The sequence below is a fragment of the Natator depressus genome, chromosome 2 (genome assembly GCF_965152275.1).
Source record: "Natator depressus isolate rNatDep1 chromosome 2, rNatDep2.hap1, whole genome shotgun sequence".
Lineage (NCBI taxonomy): Eukaryota > Metazoa > Chordata > Testudines > Cheloniidae > Natator > Natator depressus.
The window spans coordinates 48117456-48140370 of NC_134235.1; the positions used below are offsets into that span (position 1 = coordinate 48117456).

The 22915-nt window shown below is 40.5% G+C and overlaps 1 protein-coding gene across 3 annotated transcripts in view; it reads right to left on the reverse strand.

Annotated features, from left to right (window-relative positions):
* LOC141982257 (carbonic anhydrase 13-like) overlaps window positions 1-17592 on the reverse strand; it is a 33968-nt gene extending 16376 nt beyond the window's left edge. For 2 of the 3 annotated variants that reach the window (XM_074944155.1, XM_074944153.1), the window contains exons 1-3: window positions 17319-17592; window positions 11197-11247; window positions 6661-6858 (exon numbers count right to left, since the gene is read on the reverse strand). In XM_074944155.1, the coding sequence (XP_074800256.1) occupies window positions 6661-6858; window positions 11197-11247; window positions 17319-17571 (502 nt within the window). In that variant the 5' untranslated portion in view covers window positions 17572-17592. The remainder of the gene's footprint in view (window positions 1-6660; window positions 6859-11196; window positions 11248-17318) is intronic. The other variant, XM_074944154.1, reaches the window with a different exon arrangement.
* Between the last annotated feature and the right edge of the window lie 5323 nt (window positions 17593-22915).

Below are 22915 nucleotides of genomic sequence, written 5' to 3' on the forward strand. Positions count from 1 at the left end.
ATCAAGTTTGGATTTTTTTAAAAAATATATGCTCTCGTTCAAGCACAACTATTGTGTTTGAATCAGGAATTAACTCAGGGAAGTTCTAAGGCCTGTGTTATGCAGGAGATCTGACTAGATGATCACAATTGTATCATCTGGCCTTAAGATCTATGAATCTATGAATATGGGCCTTGATCCTCAGCTGTGCTGCATATATGTTGGGGTGGGGGGAGTCAAAGGAGAAGTCCCAAAGAAGCCATTTGCAGCTTCCAGACGCAGGGCTGTTTCTATGCCAGGTCAGTCCCTGACCTAATTTGAAATAGCCTCAGGGTTGATCTAAACTATGCCAAGTGGCTGTGGCCCCAAGTGGCTGGTATGCCAGGTGGAGGGGATCACCAACGCACAGCCGCACTTCAGCCATGCCTCTTTCTAATAGGCTATATCAGCTCCACTTCTAGGATTTCCACACTGAGGGGATTCCCAGCTGCTTGGATTAGCTGACTTGGATTGAGGCCACAACATAGGAGAAAACCTAGCCAATGAAGTCTGAATATAGGTTCAGATCTGAAGTTACAGTTGGGCCCATTTCTAACTTTTTGTCATGACACTGTCACTTTAAATATGAAACATATTATTTATATAAATAAATTGGGTCAAGAGAATCCAGCAGAAGTATTCCTTACAGAAGTACAGGCAACACTGAACATGTTGAGATATCATAGAATCACAGGACTGGAAGGGACTTGAGAGGTCATCTAGTCCAGTCCTCTGCACTCATGGCAGGACCAAGTATTATCTAGACCAGTGGTTCTGAAAGCCGGTCTGCCGCTTGTTCAGCGAAAGCCCCTGGTGGGCTGGACCGGTTTGTTTACCTGACGCGTCCAAAGGTTCGGCCGATCGCGGCTCCCACTGGCCGCGGTTTGCCACTCCAGGCCAATGGGGGCTGCGGGAAGGGTGGTCAGCATGTCCCTTGGCCTGCGCTGCTTCCCGCAGCCCCCATTGGCCTGGAGTGGCAAACCACGGCCAGTGGGAGCCGCAATCGGCCGAATCTGGGGATGCAGCAGGTAAACAAACCGGTCTGGCGTGCCAGGGGCTTTCTCTGAACAAGCGGCAGACCGGCTTTGAGAAGCACTGATCTAGACCATCCCTGACAGGTGTTTGTCTAACCTGCTCTTAAAAATCTCCAATGATGAAGATTCCAAAATTTCCCTAGGCAATTTATTCCAGTGCTTAACCACCCTGACAGTTAGGAATTTTTTCCTAATGTCCAACCTAAACCTCCTTTGCTGAAATTTAAGCACATTGCTTCTTAGCCTATCCTCAGAGGTTAAGAAGAACAACTTTTCTCCCTCCTCTTTGTAACAATCTTTTATGTACTTGAAAACTGTTATCATGTCCCCTCTCAGTCTTCTCTTTTCCAGACTAAACAAATCCAGTTTTTTCAATCTTCCCTCTTGGATCATGTTTTCTAGAACTTTAATAATTTTGTTTGCTTTCTCTGGACTTTTTCCAATTTGTCCACATATTTCCTGAAATGTAGCACCCAGAACTGGACACAATACTCCAGCTGAGGCCTAATCAGCGAGAAGTAGAGCGGAAGAATTACTTCTCATGTCTTGCTTACAACACTCCTGTTAATACATCCCAAAATGATGTTCACTTTTTTTGCAACAGTGTTACACTGTTGACTCATATTTAGCTTGTGGTCCACTATGATCCCCAGATCCCTTTCCGCAGTACTTCTTCCTAGGCAGTCATTTCCCATTTTGTATGTGTGCAACTGATTGTTCCTTCCTAAGTGGAGTACTTTGCATTGGTACTTATTGAATTTCATCCTATTTATTTCAGACCATTTCTCCAGTTTGTCCAGATCATTTTGAATTATAATCCTATCCTCCAAAGCACTTGCAACCCCTCCCAGCTTGGTATCATCCACAAACTTTATAAGTGTACTCTCTATGCCATTATCTAAGTAATTGATGAAGATACTGAACAGAACCGGACCCAGAACTGATCCCTGTGGTACCCCACTCATTATGCCTTTCCAGCATGACTGTGAACCACTGATAATTATACTCTGGGAACGGTTTTCCAACCAGTTGTGCACCCACTTTCTAGTAGCTCCATCTAGGTTGTATTTCCCTAGTTTGGTTATGAGGTCATGCAAGACGTATCAAAAGCCATACTAAAGTCAAGATATACCACATCTACTGCTTCCCCCCTATCCACGAGGTTTGTTATACTGTCAAAGAAAGCTATCAGGTTGGTTTGACACAATTTGTTCTTGACAAATCTATGCTGACTGTTAATTATCACCTTATGATGTTCTAGATGTTTGCAAATTGGTTGCTTAATTATTTGCTCCATTATCTTTCTGGGTACAGAAGTTAAGCTGACTGATCTGTAATTCCCCTGGTTGTCCTTATTTCCCTTTTTATAGATGGGCACTATATTTGCCTATTCCAGTCCTCTGGAATTTCTCCCATCTTCCATGACTTTTCAATGATAATCACTAATGGCTCAAATATCTCCTCAGTCAGCTCCTTGAGTATTCTAGGATGCATTTCATCAGGCCCTGGTGACTTGAAAACATCTAACTTGACTAAGTAATTTTTAACTTGTTCTTTCCTTATTTTAGCCCCTGATCCTATCTCATTTTCACTGGCATTCACTATGTTAGAAATCCAATCTCCACCAACCTTCTTGGTGAAAATTGAAACAAAGAAATCATTAAGCACCTCTGCCATTTCCACATTTTCTGTTATTGTTTTCCCCTCCTCATTGAGTAACAGGACTACCCTGTCCTTGGTCTTCCTCTTGCTTCTAATGCATTTGTAGAAGGTTTTCTTGTTATCCTTTATGTCTCTAGCTAGTTTGATCTCATTTTGTGCCTTGGCCTTTCTAATTTTGTCCCTCATACTTGTGTTATTTGTTTATATTCATCCTTTGTAATTTGACTTAGTTTCCACTTTTTGTAGGACTCTTTTTTGATTTTTAGATCATTGAAGATCTCCTGGTTAAGCCAGGGTGGTCTCTTGCCCTACTTCTTGTCTTTCCTATGCAGTGGGATAGTTTGTTCTTGTGCCCTTCATAATTTCTCTTTGAAAAACTGCCAGTTGTCTTCAATTGTTTTCCCCCTTAGACTTGCTTCTCATGGGATCTTACCTACCAACTCCCTGAGTTTGCTAAGGTCTGCCTTCTGGAAATACATTGTCTTTATTTTGCTGTTCTCCCTCCTACCATTCCTTAAAATCATGAATTCTATCATTTCATCATCACTTTCACCCAAGCTGCCTCCCACTTTCAAATTCTTAACCAGTTCCTCCCTATTTTTCAAAATCAAACCTAGAACAGCCTCTCCCCGAGTAGCTTTCTCCACCTTCTGAAATAAAAAATTGTCTCCAATACATTCCAAGAACTTGTTGGATAATCTGTGCCCTGCTGTGTTATTTTCCCAACAGATGTCTGAGTAGTTGAAATCTTGTGCTTTGGATGATTTTTATATCTCTGAACACACACTTATTTGAATATTGTTTGAACACACACTTGTAAGCTACCAAAACACAGTATTTAAACCAAATAAGTAGGGTTGTCAAGTGATTTTAAAAAATAAAACGTGATTAATCGTGTGATTAAAAAAATTAATCGTGATTCATCGTGCATTTCATTGTGCTGTTAAACAGTAATAGAATACCATTTATTTAAATTTTTTTGGATGTTTTCTACATTTTCAAATATATTCATTTACAAAGCAGACTACAAAGTGTACAGTGCTCTCTTTATATTTCTTTTTTATTACAAATATTTGCAATGTAAAAATGATAAAAGAAATAGTATTTTTCAATTCCCCCATTACATGTACTGCAGTGCAACCTCTGTATCATGAAAGTTGAATTTACAAATGTAGAATTATGTACAAAAATAATTGCATTCAAAAACAAAACAATGTCAAACTGTAGAGCCTACAAGTCCACTCAGTCCTACTTCTTGTTCAGCTAATTGCTCAGACAAACAAGTGTGTTCGCATTTGTGGGAGATAATGCTGCCCACTTCTTGTTTACAGTGTCACCTGAAAGTCAGAACAGGTATTTGCATGGCACTGTTGTAGCCGGCGTCACAAGATATTTTCGTGCCAGGTGTGCCAAAGATTCATATATCCCTTCATGCTTCAACCACCATTCCAGAGGACATGTGTCCATGCTGATAATGGGTTCTGCTTGATAATGATCCAAAGCAGATCATTTTCATCATCTGAGTCAGATGCCATCAGCAGACAGTTGATTTTCTTTTTTGGTGGTTCGGGTTCTGTAGTTTCTGCATCAGAGTGTTGCTCTTTTAACACTTCTGAAAGCATGCTCTACACCTTGTCCCTCTCAGATTTTGGAAGGCACTTCAGATTCTTAAATCTTGGGTCGAGTGCTGTAGCTATTTTTAGAAATCTCACATTAGTAACTTCTTTGCATTTTGTCAAATCGGCAGCGAAAGTGTTCTTAAAATGAACAACATGCTCTGGGTCATCGTCCGAGACTGCTATAACATGAAATATATGGCAGAATGCGGGTAAAACAGAGCAGGAGACATACAATTCTCCCCCAAGGAGTTCAGTCACAAATTTAATTAACACATTTTTTTAACGAGCATCATCAGCATGGAAGCCTGTCCTCTGGAATGGTGGCCAAAGCATGAAGGGGCATACAAATGTTTAGCATATCTCACAAGTAAATACCTTGCAATGCCGGCTACAAAAGTACGTTTGTTCTCACTTTCAGGTGACATTTTAAATAAGAAGTGGGCAGCATTATCTCCCATAAATGTAAACAAATTTGTTTGTCTTAGTGATTGGCTGAACAAGAAGTAGGACTCAGTGGACTTGTAAGCTCTAAGTTTTACGTGCTTTTGTTTTTGAGTGCAGTTATGTAACAAAAAAAAATCAGCATTTGTAAGTTGCACTTTCATGAGAAAGAGAATGCACTACAGTACTTGTATGAGGTGAATTGAAAAATACTATTTCTTTTATCATTTTTATAGTGCAAATATTTGTACTAAAAATAATATAAAGTGGGCACTGTACACTTTGTGTTCTATGTTGTAACTGAAATCAATATATTTGAAAATGTAGAAAAACATCCAAAAAGATTTAATAAATTTCATTTGGTATCTATTGTTTAACAGTGGGATTAAAGCTGGGATTAATCATGATTAATTTATTTTAGTTAGTCGTGTGAGTTAACTGCAATTAATCGACGGCCCTACAAATAAGCAAACTGAAAAAAATGCTTTGTTCAAGGAAATATTCAATAATTCATCAAAAAGTTCCCAATAAAATTATCTGTAACTCTTTTTCAGAACATATCACAGTTCCATTTTCTGTTTACAAACATTTCATTCAAAATAATGTCTGCTGTGCCAGAATCTTCATATGATTACAGCTTCTGCATTTGTAATGTGGCAATGTGGCATATACTGCCTTGCGAATATATTGCACAATAGGGTAAAGTGTAACAATGTTACAGGAAGTTTACAGAAGTTTAGAAGTTTCAACAATCTGGAAGATATAGTAAATGGAAGGAAAAGAAACTGTTGCCTAAAGCAGTTCCTCATTCCTCTGTAATGTGGGAAGGCAGGATTCTCCTGCTCAGCTTTCTTTGTAAATCTTATTTTGTCCATGCTCACTTTCCTAACTATCCTAAACTTGGTAAAACATACAAACAACCTTTGATCTTACAGCACCTGCTAATGAAACTGGATTAGTTACAAAGAAGGGTTTGAGAATATTTACGCATACATCCTGACATCCTGTAAATGTCAAACAGCAAACAGAAAAATCAAAACAGTTCCCTACTAATTTGGGTTTATTTTCTCACTTGCCTTTATAACAAAGGCTTCTCTTGCTAACCTTCTCCAAGTAGTGAGGCAGTATCTGAAATTAACAGATAACCATAAGAGGCTTCTCTCGCTTGTGAAGGGCTTACACTTTTATTGTTTGAAAAAGAGCTTTCTGTAGATGCAAGCTTGCCTCTCTGCTATGCAAAGGAAGCATTCTGAAAACCCATATGAAGTCAGTAAATATAACAGAATGTTTTTTGGACAGGACAACCTCCGAGCCTCCATAGTTGTTTGCAAAAGGAGAGTCAATGGGTGTTTAAAAAAATGGGACAATGACATTTCTTAGAGAGAAAAAAGGATCCTTTGACATATAATTTCTTTGTTCTTTATTGATCAACTCTTGGCATGAGTTCAGAGCAAGAACATAAATCATGCAATACCTGTATTTAAACACAGATAAGAGACTTGAGTGGACCTTATTCATTTGAATGGCCCTGCAATGAGACACAAAGGCTCCATCTATGCTGTGGAGAGCAGTGTTTGAAAAATGTGTTATAAAACAATTCAAACTGGGGGTTGGACACCGTATGGATGATACTATACCATGTGGGGAAAAATTAACAGAATGTGAACCTGGGCATTTTCTGAGAAACTGTGATTTAGAATTTCTTTAAGAAATCATCTCAATATTGCAACAAACTGAAAATCAGGAAAAAGTATTTCTTTTGGACTCAGAGAACTACAGGGTTGCTGTTCATATGATATAATCTCCAGTGCAACATACCCAGACTGTACTCCATTCAAGAGACAGGGAAAGAAAGAAAGTACAATTAAATATGAACAGAAACAAACCTGATTTATTTTCTGTGTCATCAAATTCTACACTGGTGGAGTGTCCATTGTTGAGGATGACTTTAGCAGAAGTTGGATCATAGTTGGGGCTAATAGGAGGTAGAGCAGGGTCATATTTGGTTTCTTCAGTTTTGATGTCAATGGGGGATTGACGGTCTCCATTAGCGACAGGGAAAACCTCTTTCCAGCGAGCAGGTCCTAAAATGTATTGGAAGGAAGTGGGGAAGAAGGTGTTTTTAATTAATTAAGTAAGTAAGTAATTTCACTGTGTTTGCTATTTTCATAGAAAAAAGGAATTGACAAATGAGAAAATGAATCACAAGAACTCACCTGGATTATTTTAATTAATGTTATTTATTTATTTTAAATTAAAAACAGAAAGATTCACCAAAGAATGGAATTCAATATATCATACGGCTGTCTTTTGCCAGGTCATCAGACAGCTCTCTGCTCTCAACACAGATCCTTCTCCAGTCTAATTGATCAAACACAAATTAGAACATTAGTTTGGCACTTTTTGCCTCTTCCCAGGTTCTTCTAGCCAATAGGAATGCAGCAGGCACCTGTACATTCAGTAAGCTCAGAGATACTTAACTCTTCATCTGCGCAACACCAATATTTAACAAGTTTTTCTTCCAGTCCAGTATCCTGCCTCTAGCATACTGTGTGCCTCAACTGAATTTTCAGGCCTTCAAAGACCTTGCTTTAATCCAACAGTGTCTCATCTAGACCTCACTACATTATCTTTCCTCAAGGCCCCCCTCTTTAAGGGGTTCCTTCATGGTATCCCTGGAGGCAGAAGCTCTGACAGTGTGGGGATGCTGGGGTTTGTCCATAGACAAGTGAAGTACTTCCATTCTCATCCTGCAGGACCTCTCTTCAGCATTTGTTACCACTGATCAAATTCTCCTGTCCCACTAGCCGCAGGGGTGGATGGAGTTTCCTTGAAATGGCTCAAGTCAGACTTCTGCGATCAGGGGCATTCGGGACAACTGTATCTCCATCTTCACAGCCCGCACCATTGGAGTTCCATAAGGATCAGTCCTTTTCCCCTTCTTCCCCCCACCTCCATTTTATTCAGTGAGGAGCCAATGGATGAGATGGCGAGGGTAAATAGGTGGAGGTGTCAACAATATACAGATGACACCTAACTCTATATCTCCTTTATGACAAATGGAAACAGCACCATCTCTCGGCATTCTCAGTGTTTAGCCAAAATCCGCATATGGAAGGAGTGCAAATGGCTAAAAATGGATCCAGGCAAGACTAAGGTGATGCTACTGGGAGGAGGAAATAATTTGGAAGAACTTGTTTCCTCTATGACCTCCTCCTCCTCCCATTATTAAGGGCATCTGCTTTCAAAATTGTTAAGTCCGTCTGTAGCTTGGGGTCATTTAGGACTCCTCAGTGCTACCATAAACCCAAACAGAGATTGAGGGGTAGCCAAGGGGACAGGCAGGGGGAACGCACACAAACAAATAAGGACCAGAAGTTTATATCCCATCCTGTCACTCTCAGAATTAGGGCACAGTAATCCAGTCATTTATAACCTTTTGATTATTACAATTTGTTATACATAGGCTTGACAGAATTTCATGTTATGTAATTTTGATGGATACTATCAATGTTTATTTTTAAGCTTTTTCCATTTTTATTTATTTAAATTTTCACTGTTGCATAAAACTATGGGGTGAGGAAGGGGTCAACATCACATGTAAAAATTTACAAAATAAACATCCTTACATCAAATAAATTCACAATTAGCATTTTTCTTACTGTGCCTATCTGTAAATTTTAATTATTATGGATGAATATATTTTTTCATCAGTTTGTGTGTGTGTGACATTTACTAACATTTAGCGATAAAAATATAATCCTTCCCAAACTAGTTACATATAGGAATAAAGCCACACACACTGAACAAGCTCTAGCTGGTTTAAAATGCAGCAGCCCACCTATTTAATAACACAGGTTATGATACTCTCTCTGCACTGGTTGCCTATTGAATACAGAGTCCAGTATGAGATCTCTGTCCCAATCAAGGTTCTCTTCAAGACTGGCCCTAGTTACTAGAAACACCCTCCTTCCTTCAGTCATCAAAACCTGCCACGACAGCAACATTCCATTAAGACAACAAAATGGTTTATCAATAGGGACAGATTCATGCATGCAGGAGACAGTATGTTCCCAGGAGCTGGGTCTGGACAGCGGAGTTTGTTCCTGTGTATAATAAAACTAACCATGGATCTCACAGCGTTCATAACTAAATGTCAAGCTCATCTTTTTGATTTGTCTTTTCTTTAATAACATCTTCACACATCCCAATAAAAAACAAACAAAACTATTTCTCTTACAGACTGGAAACAAATGCTGCTTTAAATGATTCTTCTAGCTCTTGTTGATCTGGTGGACTCAGATATGGGCATCTAACTTTTGATGTATTTAAACAAGTTCTACTGATTTGTCTCAATATCCTTGGCTGTCTGGTCTACATATTCCCTGGCTTTCCATATGAATAATAATAGTCACAGCAATAATTTGTGCTTCCTTTGTAAGACTGAATGGATTTCCATTTTATTTTGTTCATACAAAGTTAGAAAATAATGCCAAGCAAAATAGAGAATTTTGCTATAAATCTGTGATAATCAGGAAACAACAATACAAGAGATATACTAAACTGCGTGTAGGATTATCACTTTTAAGGAGACACAAAAGAGATATTCTTGGTATTGAGCAAAATGTATTGGTGACAAGTTAGCTATGTAGGGCCAGATTCTGATATTTTGTTTTTTGAGTAGCCCCATTAGTACTTAATATAAGTAAAAGTATCAGAATCTGGCTACATAGATTTCAGGGTATAAACTAAAAGCAGGAACAATATTAGAAGCAATGGTAAATCAGATGCTGAGTAGTGTCTCACTGTGCAAGTAGTCCCATTGAAATCAATGGGATTACTCAAGGAGTAAAGAAGTATGAGAATCTAGCCCATGGTAACTTGTGTTGGCACTGCCATTATCCTCTAATAAAAGTGCAACTGATTTGTCTTTTCAGTACTAGAAATGTACTAGTATCACAGTGTTTGCCCACTATTGCACTGCTAAATGCATGCTGGGGATGCTATTAAATACTCTTGAAATGTCAGCTTCATTCACACCAGGCTTGCTTGTCTCCATCACTCAAACTAGTTGTGCCCTATCCTCATCCATTTTGGCTCCATCTTTCCCTAGCACATTCAGTGCTTTTCAACTAATGGCCTAAATCTGAGAGGTGTTGAGTACCTTTCACACTCATTGATTTTAAATGGAGTGCTTGGCACTCAGCACCTCACAGGCCCTAAAATAGCATCAGTGTGTCATGTCAGGGCTAGTCTACACTGGCAACAATAAAGCACTTTAACGTGCCTTGTGTGGTCGCGGCACAGCGACCCACCTCAACGAGGGGCGTAGCTCCCAGCACTGGGGCACTGTTTACACTGGCGCTTTACAGCACTGAAACTTGTTGCACTTAGGGGGGTGTTTTTTCACACCCCTGAGCAACAAAGTTGCAGTCCTGTTAATTGCCAGTGTAGACAAGCCCTCAGTGTGTCGCAGAAAGCTTACATGAGTTTTAGGAAAGCAGGTCTCTTAGAAATCTCTTTCTCCTCTAATCACTTTCATAAAGAGAGTACAGCTCTCCTAAACAACAGAGGGAAAATGCACAGAATAGGTCTCAGAGAAGAGCAATTATTTGCATGTCAGAAAAAAGGCTGACTGCACGCAGCATAGAGGTAGAGGCTTTCGGTCTGGGATGTGTCTGAGGGTAATTTTTAGTCAATAAGATGGAAACTCAAAATCTATTAACTAAATAGCAGAATTTACAAAACACATCTCACTTGCTTAAAATGGCAGATCAAGAAGTCATCATAGCTTTTTACTTCAAACCCAACTGTTTTAAAAGTCATAAATTGACAGCCAAAAAACCGAACGTTACCAATCTAATGTTAACAATTTGTAACCATCACTAAATATTTTGTAATCGAATGCCTAAAACACAACAAAACCAGATTAATAATTTATTTTCAAATTCTTACTGACAACTACTTCATCCTTAAGTGGGAAAGAATTTTCTTGTGAATTATTGTAACAAAGACAATTTTAGCTTCTCTAGACTTGTGACAGAAAAAGTATGTGTAGGGAGGTCATATTACCTCTGTATTTGGCACTGTGCAATCACTTCTGGAAAACTGTGTCCAGTTCTGGTGTCCACAATTCAAGAATGATGTTGATAAATTGGAGAGGGTTCAGAGAAGAGCCATGAAAATGTTTGAGAGATTGGAAAGCCATGTCCTGTAGTGACAGGAGCTCAATCTATTTAGCTTAACAAAGAGAAGGTTCAGAGGTGACTAGTTCACAATCTGTAGGTACATTATGGGGAACAGAATTTTGATAATTGGCTCTTTAATCTAGCAGACAAATATAAAACAAAATCCAAGAGCTGAAAGTTGAAGCTAGACAAATGCAGATTGGAAATAAGGCATAAATTTTTGGAACAACTCACCAAAGATTGTGGTGGACTCTCCATCACTGGCAATCAAGATTGGATGCTTGTCTAAAAGATAGGGTGTAGTTCAAAAAGTAATTATTTCAGGTAAATCCTATGGCCTGGACTATGTAGGAGGCCTGACTAGATGTCACAATGATCCCTTCAGGCTTCAGAATATATGAAAAGGCCTGATTCTGCAATTCTGGTTCGAAACTGTTTTGGTACATAAAATAAATGTAACATTACAAGTCATTAGCTAGTTGTGCACCCAAAAGTTTACTTTGGTTTAATAAAGAAATTGCAGAAATATGTAACAGAGATGATCATCTGCTTTCCTACTTTTCATAAGTTAAGAGGGTCAGATTCACTTGTTTACTTCAGCTGCTTTGCACCACTCTAGTGACACAAAGCATCCATAAACTTTGGCTTTTCAGTAAATCTGGCCAGAAGGTCAAAATGTTTTAGTCTTTAACTTTTATTTATACAATTTTGTTAAAATATGGTTTACAATATACCAATATATTTAATCTGATACTGTTGCCACTCTGGGACCTCTGTTACATAACTGGTTATTATAGTTCACATACCAAGCACAGATATTGTGTCTGATTGGCTAAAATGGAATCATTCTAATTGGTGGAATATATACATTATGGCCAAATTCAGTGCTGACCTACACTCTGTGCAACCCTATTTAAAATCAATGGGATTTAATGAATTGTTAATCACTGCTGAATTTGATCTGTGACCTATATGCCTCCATTGAGCCAGGAAAATGTTGTTTGCTTCCCCCATTCTAATGTTGAATGCACTTCCTTAAAGGAAAGTTGATACACACTTTCACAAAATGCCCACATGACTTGCCTAAGAAACTCAAAGCAATCTCTAACTGATATACTAATTTATTTTGTTACATTTCTGGTTATACTGAGAGAACTTTGCTCCAAAACCTGTTCTTTGGACACATGTCTTTTCTTTCTGGTGAAAGTTAGCAGGAAAATACTGTATCCTTTGCTGGTGGAGATTGTCTATACTTAAGGAAGGGCCAAATGTTGAGTGCTCTAAAGGAAAAATGTGTAACAGTGGCTCAAGAAACTATCACTTGACACTGACAGTCTAGCCAGATATTGCACAGTATCTAATTTTCCAGTTTTGGTTAAGATTATGGATAAGGTTGTAATGAGACAATTCTCAGAGTACGCAAGGAGGACTCAGATCTCCTTGACTCTTGTCAATCTGACTTCAGATCTTGTTATGGTAATGGGACTGCACTACTAGTACTGATCACTGATCTCTTACCAATGTAAAAAATATGAGGTGATATCCTGTCTCTATTAAAGTAAGTGTCAACTCCCATTGACTTCACTGGGGCCAGGAATTCATTGCAGGTGTCCATGATGATATTACTGGATCTATCAGATATGTACAAAACCACGCAGCCCCGAGTGCAAGTAGATGGGACTACCTTTCAGTTATTTCATTCTTTTCTGAAGCTTGGGCGTGGTCTACACAAGGAACTTATGTCGGTATAACTATGTTGCTCAGGGGTGTGGAAAATCTGCACCCCGAGTGACACAGTTATACTGACCTAATCCCCAGTGTAGACAGCGCTATGTCGACAGGTGGGCTTCTCCCATCGACATAGCTACTGCCTCTCAGGGAGGTGGATTAACTACAGCAATGGGAGAAGCTCTCATGTTGGCGTAGCTAGTATCTTCTCTAAGTGCTACAGCAGTGCAGCTGCACCAGTGCAGCACTGTAAGTGTAGACAAGCCCTGCCAGAGAGATCCTAGAAAGTATTTTGTTAAGAATCCCAGGGACAGTTAAATGATCATATAGCAACAGTGACCAAAATATTTTTCCCTCCATCTGAAGATTGCATTCCTTTATCTTGGAGGCAGAGCTCACTATACGTCACTCATGTGTTTGTCACTTCAAGATTAGGCTATTGCAATCCATTCCACATAGGGCTACACCCTGTATCAACTTGGAAACTGATTCTCGTGAAGAGAGCAGCTTGTCATAATGAGCACATGATACCAGTCCTCCAAAATCTCCTCTGGCTGGCTGCTGATTTTCAGGTGGCATTAAAAGTAGTGGCTTTCACCTATAAAACCCTAAATAGTTTGGGATCTGACTATCAGAGATACCATATGCATTTGGGGGTCAGGGTTCAGGTGAGGGTGTAGATTTATATTTGTAGACATGAATTAGTGTTTTGCAGGAGCTGAGTTGAGGATATTCAGTTTGTGGACTGGCTTCTTTTATACGGAGTAAGGTTGTTGGTTTGTTGTTCGATTACATCTTTGATTATTTATAAAGAGCAACTATAGCATGGATTTATCCCACACAAAAACCTTAAATTGAAGTTAAGGTCACTAGCACATCACAGTGCTCTAAGAAAATATTATTTCACAAGACTGCTAGTGCTAAATAAAATAATCATTGGCAATGCAGAGTTCAGTGTGTACTTCTCAAACAAGACACTGAAATTAACCTACCTATGGGGGCAGAGGTATGCCCTGAGAAACTCCAACACTCTTATTACTTTATCCACAACAGTTTCATTTTTATCAGTGACCACAAAAACACTTTAATCCTAAAGTAGTTGCAACAGCTTTATAATTTCTTTACAGTCATACACAGTACACATACAAGCATTTTTCAAATTCCTTATTAGAGAAATAGCATACTAAAGGTAACCATTCCCCATTTGTCATTAACGGCCCTATCCTGTCAAGTGTTGAGAGCACCCATCTCTTCATAGGAGGTGCTAAGCACCTTATAGGACTGAGCCCTATTCCACATGGTGGCCAATTCTCAAAGTGTCACTGCTGTGCCTCCCTATATCCGATGCCTATATCATGTGAAATAGGAGCACTTACAAGAACAAAGCAAAGATTAGTGTGGTGACAAAGTAACACACTTAGTATTGGTGATATAAATGCATTGGACAATCTGCACTGATCATTTCATCCAATTGGAACCAGTGAATATAGTGTATATCTGTAGCTATATAGCATACCAATGAGTATAGTGTATCTCTATATCTATCTATTTATACACGGGGACATACACACACAAATGTAGTGTAATGCTTTAAAAATTTCACTTGCTCTCTTACCAGTGACAAGCAGAAAGCAGAAAGCTTTCTCTGGCAGGTGGCACCTAAATCATCAATTTGTGCGGACATAAACTTTCATTAAAAAAAAAAAGCTTTCATCTTTATGGTTGCAAAGATAACATTGAAAATGTGAACTGAATATAAAGTATTGCAGTTTTACCTTCCTGAATCTGCAGGGAATCAGCTTTAGTATCTTTACTGCTCTTCAAGTAGCAGCTTTGCCAAGAGCAGCACACTGCTATTTGAAGAGCAGCAAAGACACTAAAGCTGTCTCTCTGCAGAATCAGAAAGACACAACTGCATTGGCAGAATGAAGTTAAGACTAGTCCGTTTATAGAACACACTGGGAATCATGTAGAGCAGTGAAAGCGTCAAGAATCACATCAATTTCATATTTCTGCTGCTTGACAAAGCTCTGAGCAAGAGCAGAGACAGGCAATGGAGAATCATAAAAACATGAGGAACAAAAAAGAAATGTTGCTAGGGAGGAGTAGAGAGTAGATACCACCTCCACCGAGGCTGAATGGATTGACTAATGAAGATCTGCCTGTCTAGCAACAGCTGGGGGCTCCCAAGGGGGAGAAGAGAGAGAATATTGGTGGGATTAAGGGGTGTGTGGAGTTTCAAGTTTATCAGTCACCAAGCAGAGCCTGATATGAGAGATTGGGGCCTCCACAGGGTCCAGGGGCAGAAAACTGATAGAAATTCCAACACCCTCCCCTTTCCCAGAAACTGGGAGGGTGGAGAGAAAGGAGAGGGAGGGTATCTTATCTGGACCTGCAGGTGGGGCCCAGAATCCTTGTTTTTCAGGTGTTGTGCTCCATCAAGAAGGTGTTGTCATACATTATTCAATCTGGGGAGGGGAGAGGGACAGGATAGAGTATAATGTATAACAATAAAGAACAAATCTAATCATTTCAGCATTGCCTCATTTCAACATCACCCAACCATTCTGAAAAGTATATCCTCACAAGTACAGTGAAAACAGAGAGGTAGAGAAAGAAGGCAGAGACTTGCATAGCTATTCCTCCGGACTCCCAATCTATAAAAGACGTAGTCACCATATAGCTACACATTTACATTTCTCATTTAGCTACCTGTGTAGCAATGGAACAATTTCAGGTTTTTTAAGTTTTATTTTATTAGGGCTGCCTCTCTTCATGAACCCACTGAAAATAAAATCTTGAATTCTCCTTTCACTTACACTTGTGTCAATCAGGAGTAACTCCACTGAAGTTGTTTGCCATTATAGATGAGAGGAAAATCATCCCCCAAGACTAAGAACAAATAAATAATCCTGAGAGTTCAAAAAAGAATGAGAAGATTGAGGGAAATCTGAAAATGTTTGAAAAAAATCACTTGCCCACACACCAGTGGTGAGTAGAAATAGGTCAAATTCTGCTCTTACTTACAAAGGTGTAAATCCTGGAAGTATTTGGGATTTACATCTGTGTAACTGGGAGAGCAGAACTTAGCTGAAGTCAGTAAGAAATTCCTTAATACAATAGCTACCATTAACTCAACCATTTAAAATACAGCTGATGTTGACTGTCCATATGCAAATTAAACAAACATCATTCTAACAGGAATATGCTTGAATAGTTTTGTAGGAACAATTATATTACTTAGCCATTAACCAATACAACTTTCTCATGGATCACAGTGTACACTAAAACACAGCTCTCCAACTTTCAATGTTCTGTAATTTATCTACAGATGCAGCTCAGCCTGGTGCATATTCCTTTGAGTTATACTCCATCCAGCTAAACTGTCTTACAAACACAGCAGCTGCCAAAGTCGTTTTCCAAGTTTAAAGTCCTCTAAGAGCGCAAGTACATTTTCACTGTCCCTGTATCTACTTTTGACAACCAGCAGCCACCCACAATCTGGCAGTGCATCATCTGGGTAACTCTTCTTATATGAAAGAAATAGTTACTGTCACTGAATCACTGTACAAGGTAGTTTTTTCTTTTTATAATGTAAGGCCATATTCTGCTATGCCTCCTCCACAAGTAGTCCCATTGATTTTAGTGGAGATATTCAGAGAGTAAGGCATGGCTCAACTCCAGAAAAGATGGCAGATTCTGGCTCTTAGAATTTTGGTGCTTTGATACCACGCTCATTACAAATATGATTGATTGACTGATTGATAGATGTAGAAGCAAAAACAGGCTGTGGGGAGCTAACATTTCCTTTACAAGCACTCGCTTAGCAGTGCTAAACAGGAGAAAAAAAAATTAATGCTGCAAAAATAAAAGGAGGGGGAATCAAATTCTTACAGAATATTTATTAAATTGTTTACCATTTAGCTGATAAATATATACTTCCAAGTGCAAACACATTGCCATTAGCAAGAAAAACTATTCTAATTAAAGCCGGTTGGTATATTTCCACTAACAGCTATTACAGAGCTTGATAATAGGACAATATTTCTTATCCGGGGATAAAACCCTTATCTCCCAAGAGCAAAACTGTTCTAATGCGGAACTATTTGGCTGTGCTAAGAAAAAAATAACCTGCCTAAGTCCCACTTCAAAGCCTAATCTTTGACCCAAAGGTTCTGCTGCAGTGTTGACACTGCCTGGCACCAGGATGCCCCCTCTGTGGAAATGGGCAGGGTCCACCTCACTCACCTGGGCTGAAAGAGACTCTCCCAGGTTGCGTTGCCTCCTGCAGGGGCTCCCTAGCGTGACACCCGGTTTGCTCAGGTCGGTGCTAATAACCAGAAGAGCGAAGGACCCAAGGACCATTCCTGGGGCAGTACCAGCTCCAGCGGGGAAAAGCTGTTCAACCTGCTAACTCAGCTCGGGCGCCAAATCTCCCCTGCTCTCAACCGCAGCCTCGCCCCCTTCAGCTCCCAGCGCCCGCACTCAGCCTCCTGCACCCGGCGGGCAGCCCCCTCACTGGAGAGGGCGAAAAGTTGGAGCAAACTCTGGGGCAACCCTTGCTGCTGCTGAGCCAAGGTTGTGCTCCTCTCACCTGGGCTCGCCCCGCAGGAGCTGTCCCCACTCACCGTTGTGCTCGTCGTATCCCCAGTGCAGCATGGCCACCCACGTCCCCGCTTGCTGGCGAGAGGAGCAGAACGTCTGGCTGTCTGGAGCAAGGCACAGGGCGCTCTGAAGGAGGCAGGCGGCGCCCAGATGCGCAGGGGCTGATAAAGTCTGGTTGAGCCCCAGGGGCGGCCGGGCGCCGCTTGTAATTCCCGCCTTCCGCCAGCTGGGGGACCTGGCCCCCTCCAGCGCGGAGTCACCTAGAGCAGGTAACATTACTCCAGTAGCAACAGCCAAGACTGCGATCCCAACCCCCGATGGGGTCATTTATGTTCCTGTACATCAGGGATGGGCCTGAACCCAAACCCTGGACCTGAAAAAGGCCAAGATTGTGAAGAGTCCAGAGCTGGATCCAAACTTTGCTGCTCCCATCGGTGTTGTTTATTAATAGTGACATTTTTAACAGAGGATGTTTGCTTGTTGTCCAGTGTTGCAAGGGGGTAAATGGCATCTGACCGTGCTCAGCATCCTGCCTGGGTCTTAACTATCTTTAGTAATTTTGTATCATCTGCAAATTTTGCCATCTCACTGTTTACCCCTTTTTCCAGATCATTTATGAATATGTTGAATAGGACTGGTCCCAGAACAGACCCCTGGGGGACACCACTATTTACTTCTTTCCATTCTGAAAACTGACCATTTATACCTACCCTCTGTTTCTTATTTTTTAACCAGTTACCAATCCATGAGAGCATCTTCCCTCTAATCTCGTGGCAGCTGACTTTACTTAAGAGCCTTTGGTGAGGTACTTTGTCAAAGGCTTTCTGAAAATCTAAGTACACTGTATCCACTGGATCCCCTTGGTCTGCATGCTTGTTGACCCCCTCAAAGAATTCTAGTAGATTGGTGAGGCATGATTTCCCTTTACTAAAACCATGTTGACTCTTCCTCAACAAATTCTGTTCATCTATATGTCTAACAATATTATTCTTTATTATAGTTTCAACCAGTTTGCCCGGTACTGAAGTCAGGCTTACAGGCCTGTAATTGCCAGGATCACCTCTGGAGCCCTTTTTAAAAATTGGCATCACATTCGCTATCCTCCAGCCATCTGGCACAGAAGCTGATTTAAATGATAGGTTACAGACTACAGTTAGTAGTTCTACTATTTCGTTTCTGAGTTCCTTCAGAACTCTTGGGTGAATAGCATCTTGTCCTGGTGACTTATTACTGTTTAATTTATCAATTTGTTCCAATACCTCTTCTAACGATACCTCAATCTTGGACAGTTCCTCAGATCTGTCACCTAAAAAGGATGGCTCGGTTCAGTCTGCAGGGGGTAGAAGGCTCCCTTCCCCCCACTGGCCATGACAGTGCAGAGCCACAGAATAGAGAGGGAAGGGCTCTTTGCTAGTGGAGATAAGTGGGACGGGGTGCTGCTGACACCAAGACCAGGCCTTGGCAGGAGGAAGATTAGCTCACACACTGCAGAGCACAGCTTCATGGTCAGCATAGGCATGCAGCCCTGCTCATGGGAGGGTCGGGCCAGGGCTCGCTCATGACAATGATCATAGCGGTAGGGACAGCCATATATGCTAACTTGATGGGTGACAATCCTATTCAAAAAGTAACAGGTCTAGCCACAGGCAGAGCCAGGGGCTAACCAAATCCCAGAGGCTGCAGAGATTAGGAACCAGCAGCCTGCCATACTCAGCCAAGACACAGGCTTTGGAGTCTACACTAGGTTTGTTAGGCAGGTCAATAGCCCAGCCGCTGCTCTGGAGAGGCTGTTAGGGACACAGCTGTGCTAACCCTAGATCCCTGTTAGCCCTCATAGGGGTCTGGTGGTAGCTGCTGCTGCCCTATTTATTAACGTCCCAAGTATTTAACAATAATCTCTCTTTCTTTCTTCTTTTCCAGGCCTGTAGTGGGGAAAAACTGATTGTTTTATAGTTGGGGTAAGGGAGTTCTTTGCTTATAACACATTATCTATTGTGTATGTGTGCATGGAGGGATACGTTTGAATCTGTGTCTGTCTTGCTATTGCCAAACAAAGGATTACAAATCATGAGTTAGGCTTAAATATAATGAAATTGGTTTAAAAGGCATGAGCTGTGGTTTTGTTTGTTTTTAAATAGGGGTTATTTTTCTTTGCTTTCTGAGGGTACACTTGGCTGTGCACACACATATGAGCACATAACTGTGGTAATGATATGCACAAATTACCAATTCAGTGGCTAAATGTCATTTGCACAAACAGTTCCTGCAACAGTACATGTGCAATACTGAAAATCTGGCCCTAAAAGTAAGCATTTCTTATATTTTGTTTCCTGTCTTCATTGTAATAATTTTTAAAACGAAATACAATTATTGTCTAGACATCAAGTTTTATGGGAACATTTCACATATAGTACAAAAAATTAGAAAACAAATGAAGCCTAAACCTACTCCTGAAGATTAAATGACTTCTTTCCAATGTACAACAAAGTGCACATATTTTACTAACGACTCTGAGTTCTACATTTGCTCTATTTAGTTAATGAATTATGCATACTATTTATTTATATGCTACTCCATTTCTTTTCTCTTGCTGGTTTTGTTTACCTGATTTACTGCAGAGAGATCCCTTGAAGATGATCTTGTACTAGGATAAGTACTAAAGATGAATATTTTTAACTGGATTCAAGAAGGAATGTGGTTCCAAACAAGCAACCCAAAGGAAACCAAGAAAGTATTTTTATAAATTAGTATTAACCTTGTAGTTAAGCACATTACTTTCCATAGCTATCCATGATTCAAGTAGAAAGCTGAATTTTCCAATATTTACGTAAGTATAGACTGAAAAATAAGAGCCACAGATTATATGCAATTTAAAAGAACCACTTGATTCTCTGATGTGTAGCATAATCAGAAAACCCTCAAGCTGATGTCCTGAGTAAACAAAGTGCTGCCAAATGCAAATGGGAGAAAATGTTTTGTGTTGCTTTTTAAAAATCTTTCAGTTATAGCAGCTCAAGGGGTTATCTGTAACAACGATAGGTACAAAATTTTCAGATGGAAGTGAGATTTCCAAGTTGATGGCATCCCTTTAAGTTACTCATTGGGGCCTGTATCCTGCAAACAATTTCATGTGTGCTGCTAACCTTTACACACTGTGTGACCATATGACTGCTCACAGTGCACAAAGTTAAGCACGTGTGTCTTTGCAGGGTTGCCTTGTGTTTGAAAAGCAACCTTCTACTTCTTTTTACGGTAGGAAAAGCTGTAGTTCTTCTCTAATGAACAAAGCGTTTGTGACACTGAAAAAGACTTGCTTTTTGTACCTATGGTGAGCAGAACAAAACAGTTTGATGATATTACACTCTTTTTTAAAATTAAATGCATCTATAATGTTATCTGTTTTTTTACTCTGCAAAATATTCGTTCATCATTTTCTTATTTGGTATTTCCAAATGACTTGTGATGTCTCTGTTGTTTTTCCACAGTGATGGAGAACAAATACATGCTCTCCAAGCTATATATATTATGAACACCAGCTATTCTCACATAAAATTCCCATTAATAGGCGTCAATAGGAGTATTGAGTGGGTGAGGATTGCAGAATCAAGCCCAGGACTATTAGCAGAGGCATTAGCCTGAGCTCTGGCCCCATTATCCGCACAGTAGGACTACTATTATGATATGAAGACTGAGAGAGGCTTCACCAGCAATGGTAGTGGACAGTCACCGTGGGTTGTAATAGCATGGATGTGCCTGTGCTAAGCTGTTTTTTTCAGAGATCATCTGTTTTACAGCACCTAAAAGTGTGCTAGGAACTTTACAATAACATAAAAATTAGAAAAAAGAAAAGGAGGACTTGTGGCACCTTAGAGACTAACAAATTTATTTGAGCATAAGCTTTCGTGAGCTACAGCTCACTTCATCGGAATGCATCCGATGAATTGAGGTGTAGCTCACGAAAGCTTATGCTCAAATAAATTTGTTAGTGTCTAAGGTGCCACAAGTCCTCCTTTTCTTTTTGCGGATACAGACTAACGCGGCTGCTACGCTGAAACCTATAAAAATTAGAAGATCTCAGGCCTGAAGAGCTTACATTACAACAGAAACCCTATTGTTGTATGGCACCTCTCTGCCAAATGCTGTCTGTTAAAGAGGTGGCACTCTGTGGAAGGAGTCATTGTAGAACATTCTGCTTCCTTTACCACAGACAAACTTTTTCAAGGAGTAACTAACTGCTCAGTTGCTAAGCACAGCTACAGGTGGAGAATAAGGAGGGCAGAGCAGAGATATGTCCACTCTCTACCCAGGTCCTGCCATTTTCTAGCTTGTCCAACCCTCACCACTCCCTTTGTTAAGTGCGTATACATGTGGTTCTGCAGGCTACTACTGAATATAGAATTGCTTTTTACACCACACAACACAGCTGATTTGCTACTAGAAGCATTGCACATCATCTTCGCCTAGAAGTTTTACAGCCACCATAGCTGCATAAATGAGCTGAGATTAGGCCCAGAAATATGGCCCAATCCTGAGAGGTGATGTAAACACCCAACTTCTGTTGAGATCAATGGGAGCTGAGCGATGCTGGGTGCCAGGTAGTTCTCAGCACCCTGTAAAATTGGCCTTATGTTCACACTACTGAAGTAAGATTAATATTTTAAGCAAGCGGAAAATTCCTGTTCATGCACTTAGTTGTACACATAGCTAGAACAGGTGATTAGTACAGGATGGGAAATGGGAGCGGAGAACAAAATCAGATCACACATGACATGTGGGTATTGCTGATAATGTTTTTAACAGTCTTCAAGAGGAAGACATTTATTTTTGAAAAACATACACTGAAAATGAGGGCCTGAGCCTGCAAAACATCAAACGCTGATTGCAGTGGGACTTGAGAGAGCTCAGCATCCCACAATCTCAGCGTCTTTTTTAGCCCTATGTGAGGTTTCATTTCAAAACAGACATGTACCTTTGTAAAATTTTTCCTCACTTTGATTAATAACATTCTTAAATATAAAACGTTTCATCTAGGAAGTAGCAAAAGGCATGAGAATTGAACCAATTAGGCAGGGAGGTGTCCTGCATTTCAATTCAAATATTTCTAAAAGCAAGCATGGTTGCAGAATGGGCAAGAAGGCAGATGGCACCATAGAAATAATATTTAACACCTGGATGCTGGATCAAGCCAATAGGCAAGCACTGTTTGTTACCGTGGGCTTGCTAATTGCTGGGCACAGCTGGGTGGCTGATTGCTCTCAGGGGGTGCCTCTAGGTCAGCGTTTCTCAAATGCGGCCACTGTGGCTGCGTGCGGCCACCAGGGACTTTTCTTGCAGCCACAGCCACCTGGGCTGTGATGAGGAGCAGGGGGGCAAAGCAGTGGCTCCTCTCCTGGGGCTGCCTGCAGGGGTTGGTCCCTACCCCCTTCCGGAGCCACAAACACTGTAGGAGCAGGCAACCAGTGTGAGTTCCCCACCTTCCCGGGGCAATATGGCTCAAGTTTCCGCCCTGAGGTGGTGGGCGGCAGGCTCTGGCCATGTGGCAGTGGGCTCTGTCCACCAGCCACAGGGTTTGGAGCTCCATTCCTGGATTCACCCGCCGCCATCACCATGACCCTACTGC